Genomic DNA, 12735 nt, shown 5'->3' on the forward strand with positions numbered 1-12735 from the left:
TTTAAATAAGATAAATGATCAAATGTGTGTGTTCAACATATAATGGCATCAAACATTGAAAATCGGATGGACTATGTGAAATTATCAGACTGTGACTGTAATATCTAAGGTTATGTATCACATGCCAGCCAAAAGCTTTTTTATGTTGGAGTAACATACCGTAATATCAGGAATTCATCAGAATTTACTCTAAAATCAAACATCTCCTAGCAATTACACTTAACGAGAGTTCTGCTGGAAACTTGCAGTTTCGTTATACTTAGCTCATACAGTGGAGAGTGATTCCAGAGAGTAAGCACTTGCATTACAGACAGAGACAGGTTACCTTGTATAACTAACAAAAAGGCTTTTCCTGCTAATTATTCATATCAAATTTCTATGCTACACCTCTGTTAAGATCGCCACTTGGTCTGGAGCAGAAGACATCAGGGGAGAAACCAAAAAGAATCGATATGTGCAACAAAGAAACTACTGCAATTGCCGAAAAACCCTCGCTATTTCGATCACTAGTATAATAACAATATTAATATATATTGCCTGCAGTCTTCAATAGAAGGCAAGCTCGACTGCTTTTATCTGAAGGCCATGTAACCACGTGACTTGCATTTCTTCCTTCAACTTCCAGGCACAGGAAAAGCAAGATCAATGTTTCGTCTCTGCTTCTCCATGCAGAAATCGAGGCAAATGGCTCTCCAAACATTAACATAATCTTCAAATTTCTGCTGAAAATTGAAGCCACCTTGTTTGGCTGTGGCTTACCATTCTCTTAGCTCCTCAGATGGCTGCTGCCGAAAACTTGTGCCTACATAAAGTAAATAACAGGTGCATCAAGAGCGAGCATTTCAGCAAGGAATCCAATCGGTAATAGAGAACAAAAATATTAAGGAGATCAGTTTTTTATTTATTTATGCACAGTGCCAACAAAAACTATGAAACCACTTAAAAATTGTTACGGAAAAGCTAGTGAGTGTGTTCTAGTTTCTCTTTAGCATCTACTAACACTGTAATAAATATAGATTGCTAAATCTTTATATAGTTTCAACTACACCAGACATTGAAATACTTGTACTTAAGTTGTTTGGAATTAAGGATTGGTCACAACCAAAATGGATACTTGACTTTGGATATAGTAATCCATTACTCAAATCTAGAAATGTTTTTTTTATCTTAAATCTAGAATTGTTAGCAGAGCAAAACGGTAGATTACGGGAATACTTCAGAGCAGAAGGAAGCTTACCAAATTGACTCCAGGGAGTATGTAACTAGCTAGCCTGTCATCAATCGAAACTGGCAGCGGAGGCATTTTGCTCATTATCCCAGGCATTTGGCTCATGCTGTTTATTGAGATAATCATCACATTAGATATAGCATGGAAGGAAATAAAAAAGAACGTATGCAAGTAATAGTAAAATGTACCTTTGTAGAAGATCACTGATGTTCCTTCTTGCATGATGGAACAGATCAATATTGTTCTGAGCCTGAAAGGGGTCAAAAAGTTGAAACGCGGTTTACTCCTGTGTTACTAATGGTTCCCCATATATAAACCAAGGAGGACCAAACAATATAACTCTAATCATATATGAATCATTAAAGCAAAATATCCACCTGTGATGTCATAATATTTTCTCCTATTTGTTTGAGAACCCGAGCATTTTCTTCCAATATATTAAGCATTGCGCGATCAATTTCAGAGGCTGCATAATGGAAAACGAGATAGATGTGTCACAAAAAATGGCACAAACAGAATGAATTAAACAGAACAAACAATATTTTACTCTCTCCATTTTTAAATAATTGATACTGGGCACTATTTGTTTCAAACTTTGACCGCTCGTTTTTTTTCCAAAATGTTTGCAAATACTAAAAAAGATACCATATTATCAAAGTATATAGTGTCATATATACATGAACATCTCGTTCATCATAGTCTATTCATTCAAAGAGTATTTCGTGGTCAAAGTGAAAACACTGATAGTCAACAGTAACAGTTATTTTAAAAATGGAGGGAGTATGAGTATTTGGTCAACAAGACCTCTACATATGCTTGCATTGACAAATAAAAATATTCTAAGTCCATTTGCACATGTAAACATTATCAGAAGTAAAAAAAAGTACTTTTCATAATTTTACTGTTTCTCTGTAAGCTGCATTAAATGTGGCTTAGAAGCCAGGAAACACCCGTGTCTCATGAAGCAACGAATTTTACATGTCGCAAAACGTTGCATGGAATTTTATGGAAATTCTTCACCATTCATGATAACATTTAGAACAAGAGGCCCTGAGCCCCTGAGCACATAAAAGCAGTGAAAATATTTTTGGGCTGTTAACCACATGGACCATAAAAATGGCAAAAGCAAAGGGAAACAGTAAATTACACAGCAACTTCATAAGTGACACACCAACCTCCAGACTGAAATTGATTATCACGAACTGTGTTACATGCCAAGGTGGAAGGACTTCTAATATCTGTTGTCTGAACTTGTCGATTGGTAGCCCATGAAGACTCCACCATTTTATCCTGAAAAACAATTTTGATGAGCACCAGTGGCATATATACACTTGGATGTATAATCTCTGCACAAAAAAGTAGTGCAAAATATGAATAGTAGCATGCATTTTTTTCGCGTCAATTTCAGAACTTTTTAGGGTGAACCAGATTTTTCCATTTTGAGGACCTATGATTAAAAGTTTATTAATATTTCTGTAATTATGGGGAAATCCGTTTGGTTTGAAAATACTACCTACAGAGAAAACATGCCATAAAAGTCTTAAAAGTTTCATCTTCGCTCCATCGTTTTTACAATTAATAATACATGGAACTCAAGAACATGGTTAGAAATTCCAAATTTAATATATGTTTTCATATGCCAAAATATAAATTACTTCTTAATAAGAAGACTAGAAGATGATTAACACCTTTCGATCTCTTGTCTTTTTTCCAAGATAATGTTCATCGGTCTTCCTTCGTCTTGTATTTTCCTTTTTCTGTACAAAAATATGGCTGTTAGTACCATTAAAAATGAAAAGGGAGAACCACATTTGCTATCACACAAACATTTATTAGACATTGGTATATACTCCCTCCGTTTCAAAATGTTTGACACCGTTGACTTTTTAGTACGTGTTTGACCATTCGTCTTATTCAAAAAAATTAAGTAATTATTTATTCTTTTCATATCATTTGATTCATTGTTAAATATACTTTCATGTACACATATAGTTTTACATATTTCACAAATTTTTTTTGAATAAGACGAACGGTTAAACATGTGCTAAAAAGTCAATGGTGTCAAACATTTTGAAACGGAGGGAGTACTTTTTTTAGGGGACATTAGTATTAGATACAAGAATTACTCAAGGTAAAACCCTATGTTCTGCTAGATCACCACAAGAGAAAATGTTAAATGATATCCCGACTGTTCCATGATAAAAAAGAAGATATGACAAGTTTAGCATGGTTGCATAATCTACCAGCCTACTCAGTGATACCAGCTCAGTTGTCTCAATTGAACAAATATATTTAAATCAAAAAGTTATAACACTTCCAAAAGATGAACAAATTTTTGTGAAACAAGACAATGCCAGCTTTTGACTGCAATGTTTTTAAGAAATATTAGTAAAGGCATAAGTATTGCTAGCACTGTCAAAAGCAGAGACTTTGTTGTTCCTGGCCCAACTTATATTATTCTAGTACACACTAGACAAATACAAAGGCACACCTGTGAGACAAACAGCTCAAAAGAAACTTGGGAGGACCAACTCAGACCACACTAACTTTATGTTCTATAATAGACCATTATAGTATTTATATAGATGCGGACAAATAAGTGCATCTAGCACATGATCTACTTTTGCATACGCGGCAGTGGTTTAGTGGAATTATAGTGATATCATCTTGACAAGACACAAGATATAAACAACTGTTAGTCCCAATCCATAAGCTGAGGCAGACCACATATTCCTTTATATAAGAAAAGGTTTCTCTTATTGGATTAACATCTTGAACAAATTTTAAATTTTCAGATTTCACGTTTAAACAAGAATCTATATTTATTTTGTGGATCTGAAGGAAAAACATTATTTATATACTGCAACATAGATAAAATGAATCAGATACTGACCGCCGCCATCCATTGGCATCTCATGGCTACATCCCTTACTGTCTTCTCTGGTAACATAGCTGCTATCTTGATATACTTCATGATTCCCGGTTCATTTGCATATCTAACAAATTTTATCACCAGTGCACAAAGATGATTGAAGATTAGGATAAAGTGATGAAGACGGACGATAAAAACTTTGTGATAAGATCATTAGATCCTTGCTTACTAGACAAATATAAGTAGTGGATATAACTGAAAATGACATATTCATAAAAGAAATAGTACTGGACTCAAACAAATCAGTTCATTCTAAAATGTAGAAGTTCTGGGAATAACTGCTAATATTCCTTTTAATCCGTAGAATTATGGGATAAAAGAAGTTAGCTTATGACTATTGAAGCATGAACAAGGCAAATACTCATTATTCTAAACAGTATATGACATAAATATTTTGTAATTTCATTTTTGAAGTGAGATAAAAGTTCTTTCAATACAAGTGGCAGTTTAGCATACTTAAGGAGGCCGTCGTTCAGTAGCTGTAACTCAGGATATGACCAATCCACAGCCATTGGTGCAGCATACTTGAGGCTCTGGTTAGAATCAGCAAGCATGTTGGGTGAAGATGTTGAAACAATCGTTGAAGGCGTGGTGTTCAGCAATGTCATATCGCTGTTCATCCCTCCCGAACTGGCTGGGCAAACTGGGATGGCTCCTGAGCCATTGGCAATTGTGCTTGTCTGGAATGAGACCACATGTTGGTTGCAGAATGAATGTGGAAATACCGGATAGTGGTTAGGATTTGTTGACATCTGCATGCCAGATGAAATTCTATGCTCCCCCTTCAGCCTCAAAAAAACATAATCAAGCTTTGGAAGAATGCTTGACTTTGTTAACTTTCTTTTTCAATGAGGGAACTTTTGTAGCACCAGTTACACTTCCGTTTTGATGAAGCATAGGCGAGTTCGGCATCCAGAGCTCGATAAACCCACCAAAATAACCAAGGGTGCCATCCAAACTACGACGATGATATCAAAACTTTAGCAAAAATATCTTTCCAACAACCACAACCAGATTATAGAAAATAGCACGGTACACTTCCTGCAAAAGACATGAAAGGAGTGATATTAGTGCCATTGCTCCTACACGAAACTAAAGTATTTAGAGGAGTCCACAACATTGGTAGTATTAGTAATCATTGAAACTGATACGATCTCAAAAAACATTGAAACTGACTCCAATAAAAAAGATCTTTCATATATTAAATTTTCAAAAAGAACCATATCACATTGCTGGTTTACTAGCCTGAAGAGTACCATCCAAGTATCAAATGAATGGACAATCTATTTTTGTGATAGTTATTTGAGGGTATAAATGAATGGATTGACTACTACAAAGTTGAAAAGTTGCTTGAGAAAAATATTCTACTTCCTCCGTTTCACAATGTAAGTCATTCTAGCATTTCCCACATTCATATTGTTTATAATGAATCTAAATAGATATATATGTCTAGATTCATTAACATCAATATGAATGTGAGAAATGCTAGAATGACTTATATTATGAAACGGAGGGAGTAAGAAAATTTTATATAGAAAATTGAACATGGTGTGCCGTTTAGGAGCTTGGGAAGTGTACAAACGGAAATCCAAAATCCAGAATGAGAAAGGAAAAGGGCTAGTACGGTTTGAACTTTAAAATGGAAGCTTCGTGCTAGAAAACAATTTACCATAAAGGGAGAAACTCTTTCTTTGATCACTCATAAAAAATGCATATCAAGATTAACAAAAAGAAACTCAGAAATATATGTTCGTAAGATTTTATGCTTCATTACTTCAGAACTTAAATAAAACTATCATTAGCAGTTTAGCATCATTAGAAACACCAGCGCACCACATGGAATCATTGTAGTCATGTTAGCAATAGAAGACATGACTACAAAACAGCAAGAGTACAGTTATTCAGCTCAAGACAAGTATCTGAATCCTAGAAAAGATCATCTAAGAAAACATGGTTAATTAGTTGATGTCTTGATGAATTGAGTTAACAAGAAAGAACATGCTCATATATGCAAAGATATATTCATCCTACAAACATCTCAAGTTCTCAACATGAAAGCGGATTAGAGACCTAGAAAAGATGCTGGCTTGATATCAAGAGAAATAAAAAGAACAGAGAGGTTATCAAGCAAAAGGAGGCAATATATCTCGAAGCTCATACTCACAGTTCAAACTTGAACCAAATCAAGGAAGCAATTTGCAAGAAACAAGACCAGTGTTCTGCAACTGCAAGGACGACTGATCCCTACGACCACAACACCGAATCAAGGCAGCAAGCCCTGCTTCGTAATCGTAACAGCCAATCCGTACATCGACTCTGCGATAACAGAGCACATGAAGAAGAAGCGATATGAACTTACTCCTACTTCGCTAGTGCTTGGAACCAAAGGCATCAAGAAGAGGAACACAAAAAGGGGCTAAGCTAGCTAGTTATAATCTGTCCTCACACACTACTCCAGTAGACAAGCACTAGACAAAGACTTGAACAGAAAGCCACACGAAAAGATCGAATCAAGCAACGATGATTGCACGAAAGACGGCGGCCCCGGCCCCGGCCCCGGGCGCGCATACGTGCGAAGCACCAACCCGACGCGACGACGCGACGCCCGGACCTAAGGTCGTCACCCCCAATTAACCAAGAAGAGGAAACTAATAACCCCGCGACCACGGTGCCGATCCGATCCTACCAAAACCAAATCAAGATCCCCCTTAGCTTGCGTACGTGCAGATCGAGAGGAGGCGCACCTTTGCTCGCGAAACGCGCCGCTAACCCGCGCGGTGTGGAAGCGAAGCAGCCGCGCCCGCAGATTCTTGGCGTGTCCCTGAAGCGGCAGCGGCGGCGGCGGCGGCGGCGAGTACACGGGCGCGCGCGTACACTGAGGTAGGCTGGGCAGTGCGTGAGGTGGGAGGTGGTGGCGCTCGGCTCGGTTCCCTCGTTTGGCTCGATCTCGGCCGCCTTTAAATTGGTGCGCGTCCACCTTTGCGCGCTCCAATGGGGAGGCCCAGAAAAGCGGCGGCCCCGCCTCCCAAAGGCGAGAGAGAAGCCGGACGACGAACGAAGAAAGAAGCAGAGCCAAGCTCTCCCCTGCTCCTCTCCTCTCCTCTCCGCCCAAAAAAGCCAAAGCCGTGTGCCGATTCCACCTCAACTTGCACCACCAAACGGAAGGGGGAGAGACAACGACGACGACGAGAGAAAGAGAGAATTCGCTGCTGCTGCTGCTGCTGCTGCTACTGCTGTGATTGCCAGGACAGAGAGAGAGAGGAGGAGATCTCTTGGAATTCAGCGCTAGGAGATGGAAACAGTGGCGCCGGGATTCCCAAAAAGCTAAACCGAACAATTATTGCCACTATTTAACTAGCACTGTTTCACCTTTTCTCGTGTCGAGAGAACCAAGTGCTCCTCCTCCTCCTCCCTTAAACTAAAGTTTTACTAAATCTTTTTCTTTTCTTCTACTGCTCTGTTTACTGCTACTGCTACTTGCTCCGATTGTACGCATGCGTTTGGTGACTCCTCCTGCTTTGTTCTGGTGGCCGGGCATCACTCACTCATCAGGAGGAGGGGGCAAAAAAAAAAAGAAATTCAGAAATGATGCGTGCGATGTGTCGCGGTGGTGTGTGTACTGCTTGGTTGGTGGTCAACTAGGCCGGTAAAAAAAAAGAGGTCTTTTTTGTTCTTGCTTATCCTCATGGGAGGCTGCAACTGACCAAAATGCGAGCTTGGTCCTACCTGGAGAAATGGGAAATGGATGTGTAATTTCTCCACGTGTCGACGATCCTGAACTGGTAGCACGCAACAGGTGGGCTGAGATGATCTCATGTATGATGCAAAACATGGGATAGTTCTGGGATTAGGATTAGGACGGCTAGACTCTGTAGATGCTAACTGCGGTTTTCTTTAGCTGAGTGCTGCTCGAAATGGGAAGGAAAAGTTGGTTCCTTTTAAGGGTAGAGTTTGCTTGGTAGTAGCTCCTCCATTCACATGAGGAAACCACTAATCGTGTAAGATCAATGAAAATACCTCTCCATTAACTATCCTGTCGCAAAATAATTACAATTCTAGATTCACATTTTCTTCTAAAATAAATAAAAAAAATATAGTCGTACTCATCACGTCAATTATCTGTTATTTAAATTTCTCTTCATTTTACCCTCAACTAACCAACCACTAGTTTATAATAGAGAATACCTAAATTATTTTCTCTCCCTCCTACTCTTAAAGTTATTTTTGGACGAAGCCGGTATATAGTTATATGAAGTAGCATATTCGATCTTGACAAGCAAAAACTCAGTCACTCTTAAAGTAAACTTGAGAAGCTACCTATTACTCCATAAAAAAAATCCAATCGTAGCAACGATGCTATGATTGGAATTTTTTTTTATGAAGGGGGTATGGCTCAGCTGTCAAACAGTATATCAACCTTTTCTGATGTTCAACACAAGAACTCTATGCAAACAGCATTTCATTGAAAAAAATGAAAAGCGTTGACTATTCATTCGGTTTTTTTTTCATATACCCGCGGGATGCATGCTCATTCTGACACGTTGGATTTGAGCAGGTATAAAATAACATGCTCATGAACCACAAGGGTCGATATTTTAGTACTAGAACGACCATTCAGGTAGAAACGTGCACGCTCTTCTATTGGCCTTTTGATTAGTTAATTTTAGCCATTAACTACTTAATTAGTTATAAACGACTTTTGGCTAATCATTTACACGTAAGAAGTATTTTTTTTTGCGAGGGAAGTACGAGTATATATTAATTTTCCTACTGTGAAAACAGTACAACAACCTCACAGCATGCATATAGATGCAGAGGCACCGTATACCTGATGCAGGTGTGTTTTTAACACTGTTCGGTAGTTCTAATTTTTTACTCAGTAGACGATCGATTCTGAAATTCCAAATTTTGCACACATTGATGAAGGCTTTACTAATGGAAGATGGAGTACTAATCGTATTTAAATATTATTACCGCAAAATAATTATGCAAACAAATATCCATGGTCGTACAATAGTATTGCAAATCCCAACATTCCTTTTGTTGCTGAAAACCTTAGCCTATGATGGCTCAGCCTCAGGTAGCAAACGTCGTGGGCACGTAGCCAGTGGAGTGGATAGATGCACGGGTGAACGAGCGCCGTGCTGTGCATGTGCTGACTGGCCCGCCAGAAGCCACGCGGCGGCCATGCACCGATGTACGGTGTCAGCTGGCAGACAAACCGTTTACTAACATTCATTTCTTCTTTTTAAACACATTACCGCTAACGACACAGCTTACATTCACCATATAAATGCACCGTACACTAAGGGCCATTTGAATCGCATGATTGCGAAAACGTAGGAATAGGAAAAACGTAGGATTTTAATAGAAATATAAGTGTAAAACAGAGGATTGTAAAACGCAAGAAAAACTAATGAATAACTATTTATTTGAACCGCAAAAAAACACAGGAATTTGATGAGAGAGATAGACTCAAAGGAAAGTTACCAATAGGTTGAAGCTCTTACTAAATTTCCTCCAAAATCTCTATAGGATTACCTATTCCATAGGAATTTCAAAGGATTTAATCCTTTGTTTTAAAGTGCTTCATAGGAAAATTTTCTATAGGATTGAAATCTTCGAAAATTTCTATGTTTTTACTCCAAATCAAAAGGGCCCCTTAACTGGAGTATATGAGCATCAGACTTAATATAAGTTGATAAAGTTGCCACGAAACATCTCTCTGTCAATGGATTTATAAAATACCACGAAAAAATAATTAGTCACAAGCACTCGTGTTAACTCTATATTTGAACCATATTCATTTAAGAGGGGTTGTACTGACCATTGAATTTTTTACCATGCGTCCCTGCCAACCAGATACACTCTCCTGTTTTACAAATTAAACTTGCTAGGTAGCCCGTACAATTATGCATTTAGCATCCATACTAAATTATTTTACACATAATTTTCTTCAAAATTTGTTAAAATAGTCTTATCATTGTCTTAGGATTTTAACAATCGAACCTTATCATCGTTGGGATTTTAATTTTATAATTTTTGAAAGCTACACCAGTCGTCACCCCTTATTTATTTGTCGCTCCTTTATTTGCTTGTCTAGTCTACCATGGTTCTTTTTCAAATTTTTTTGGGACATTTAAAGATCGGATCTTATAGTTGTAGAGTTCATTATCACGTCAGTTTTATTTTTATAGATTTTAGAAGTACTACCAAATGATGTCAATATACACCTATATAACTCGCCTACCGCACTATTTATTGTTATTTGGATTTGAAAAATCAAAACTAATCATGTTTGTTTTTTTTACTTTTTTGGAAGTCGCGTCAACCGCATGCAACCCTACTCCTTCACAGCCTACCCATCATCCCTCCTCTTAGTCATCATTGGAAATCTAAAAATCAAACCAAATCATCTTTTGGGTGTTAATTATGTTGTTTTATAATTTTTAGATGTCCCATCAGCCGTCATACCGTATTCCTTCACGACCCGCCTGATACCATTTCTCTTTATTGTCATTTGTCAGTGTTTTGTTATATAGATAGATTGTTCTTTTAATATTTCTTTTTTTTATTCTGAAATTTTATTATTATAAATTGTATTTCTACTCAAACTCTTATTTTTATTCTAATTTTAAATTTTGAATATTATTTCTTATTCTGTATTTTAATTAATCCTTGAAATAGTTATATTTGAGAGGGAGTATACATGATCGGTACTGGAGTGTTACTTAGTCCAGTAGATAACCCAGGGAATAGTTAATGGACTAAAACGGTGTTTAAGTATTTCAAAATGTTCTTAGCTGACTACTTCATGGTTCATGCTAGCTTGCGTGAGTTTTCAACCAAAAAAAAAAAAACTTGAGTGTACTGTATCATAGTGAATAGTTTGGCATTGTCACGTACGGAGTAAGGCTGGCGTCTAGCTAGCCTAGTTAGGTTTTCTTATAGAGGAGTTTATTCTTAGAGAGCCGTACTTGATAGGGTTGGGCAAGATCGAAATAATTTGGTTCGGTCTTGTGACCTTTTAAACAAGAAGGGCGAAATTTATTATGTCGAGATTGGACGATATGTAGATCAAGGATGGCGAAATTTATTATCTTATTGTAGGGATATATTACCTTCGTTCTAAAATATATGGCGCAACTATTTTTTAAAGTGGTTTCATAATATAAGGCGTGCATGCATGCATGTAATTAATTAGCACATTATCTCCCCTAAATTATTATTATTTTAAATCTTATACTCAAAAGATCTTTAATTCTATTGGTTACATGTATTGTATTAATTGGGATGATTCATGACAAGATGAGATATTAATTATTTCTTTGTCTTTGTTTTAATGGTGGTTGTGTCTTATATTTTGGAATGGAGGAAGTATAAATTAGATAAAATTGGATGTTCTTAGTAAATTTTGCCATAAAAAGAATTGACTGTGCATTCAGAGAGAGGAGAAATTACCAGACACTCACACTAACCAGATCAGCTATTGGCTATCGCCCACTTGTACGCAGTAGTTTGTATGTGCATGTAAAGCATTCTCCATTATAGAATTGATGGATAAAAATAATTGCGCCATGAAGCTTAACGCTAGGCGCCCAACTGTCGTTTTCTGTTTTTGATAAACAACACGTAAAAGTGACAGAGGTCGAAAATGACCATCCATAATACAAAAATATTTTGACCATCCAAAATACAGAATATTTATACAATTAAGGAATGGATGAAACTCCATGTAAGGAAGATACAGGAAGAATTGTTTATGTGATCATTGACATGTGGGTTTATATGTCAGTGACCACGTCCCTCTAACTTCACCTTATAAGATTATAATCCATATATGGCATATATGTATTAAAAAATGCAAGGTTGTGGTCATGAAAGGGGATTCTCATGGTTATTATTGACATATGTTACAAGTAGATAAGTATCCACACATTTAAAATATATTTGATGGAATTTGCTCTATATATACATGCCACTAGTCAAACCCTCTAATTCCAAATTATACCATTCATATTCATCTTATTGTGAAATTGCCATCAATTTGCCGTCAAGTCAAAATCCTTGACCAGCAAAAAACAATTACTACATCCGTCCCAAAATATTGCTATCTAGAATAGGATGTAACTCATCCTATGACAACGAATTTGAACGGACCTCCTTCAGCAACAATCAATTACTACCTCTGTCCAGATTTATTATCCTAGGATAGATCACATCTCATCTTAGGTAGTAACATTTTGAGACGGAGAAAGTATATAGTATTGTACACATGTTATAATTTTGTATTTCAATAAACATAATCTAAATTTATGCTTTTATGTGTGCATGTAACACATTTGGATTTTGATACATCAACATAAGTGCATCAATAATTGAAAATGCTTGAAACCAGAATATATGTTAGAACTTAGCAAAGAATGTTTTAGAAACCCCGAAAGAGGTTAGCGTATATTCCCTCTGTATTAAAAATATATTACTCCATTTTTACCTGGAGTGTTTAAAATAAGAAAACAAAATGCCCCTTTTAATAGAAGTTGTATTGATTGATAGTTAGGTAAGAATTTATAAG

General features: G+C 36.9%; 1 protein-coding gene across 2 annotated transcripts; it reads right to left on the reverse strand.

Moving 5' to 3' along the window:
• Positions 1-164: 164 nt before the first annotated feature.
• On the reverse strand, positions 165-7487 carry LOC127763278 (uncharacterized). 2 transcript variants are annotated; one of them, XM_052287927.1, is made up of 9 exons: positions 6905-7487; positions 4617-5201; positions 4122-4224; positions 2917-2985; positions 2404-2518; positions 1606-1694; positions 1417-1478; positions 1238-1334; positions 165-802 (listed from the first exon to the last, which is right to left on the reverse strand). In XM_052287927.1, the coding sequence occupies exons 2-9, from the start codon at positions 4916-4918 to the stop codon at positions 767-769; spliced, it is 873 nt and encodes a 290-aa protein (XP_052143887.1). In that variant the 5' UTR covers positions 4919-5201; positions 6905-7487; the 3' UTR covers positions 165-766. The 2 variants fall into 2 exon arrangements, with proteins under 2 accessions (XP_052143887.1, XP_052143888.1); XM_052287928.1 differs by lacking the exon at positions 6905-7487 and adding an exon at positions 6325-6543.
• Positions 7488-12735: the final 5248 nt, after the last annotated feature.

The sequence above is a fragment of the Oryza glaberrima genome, chromosome 2 (assembly GCF_000147395.1).
Source record: "Oryza glaberrima chromosome 2, OglaRS2, whole genome shotgun sequence".
Lineage (NCBI taxonomy): Eukaryota > Viridiplantae > Streptophyta > Magnoliopsida > Poales > Poaceae > Oryza > Oryza glaberrima.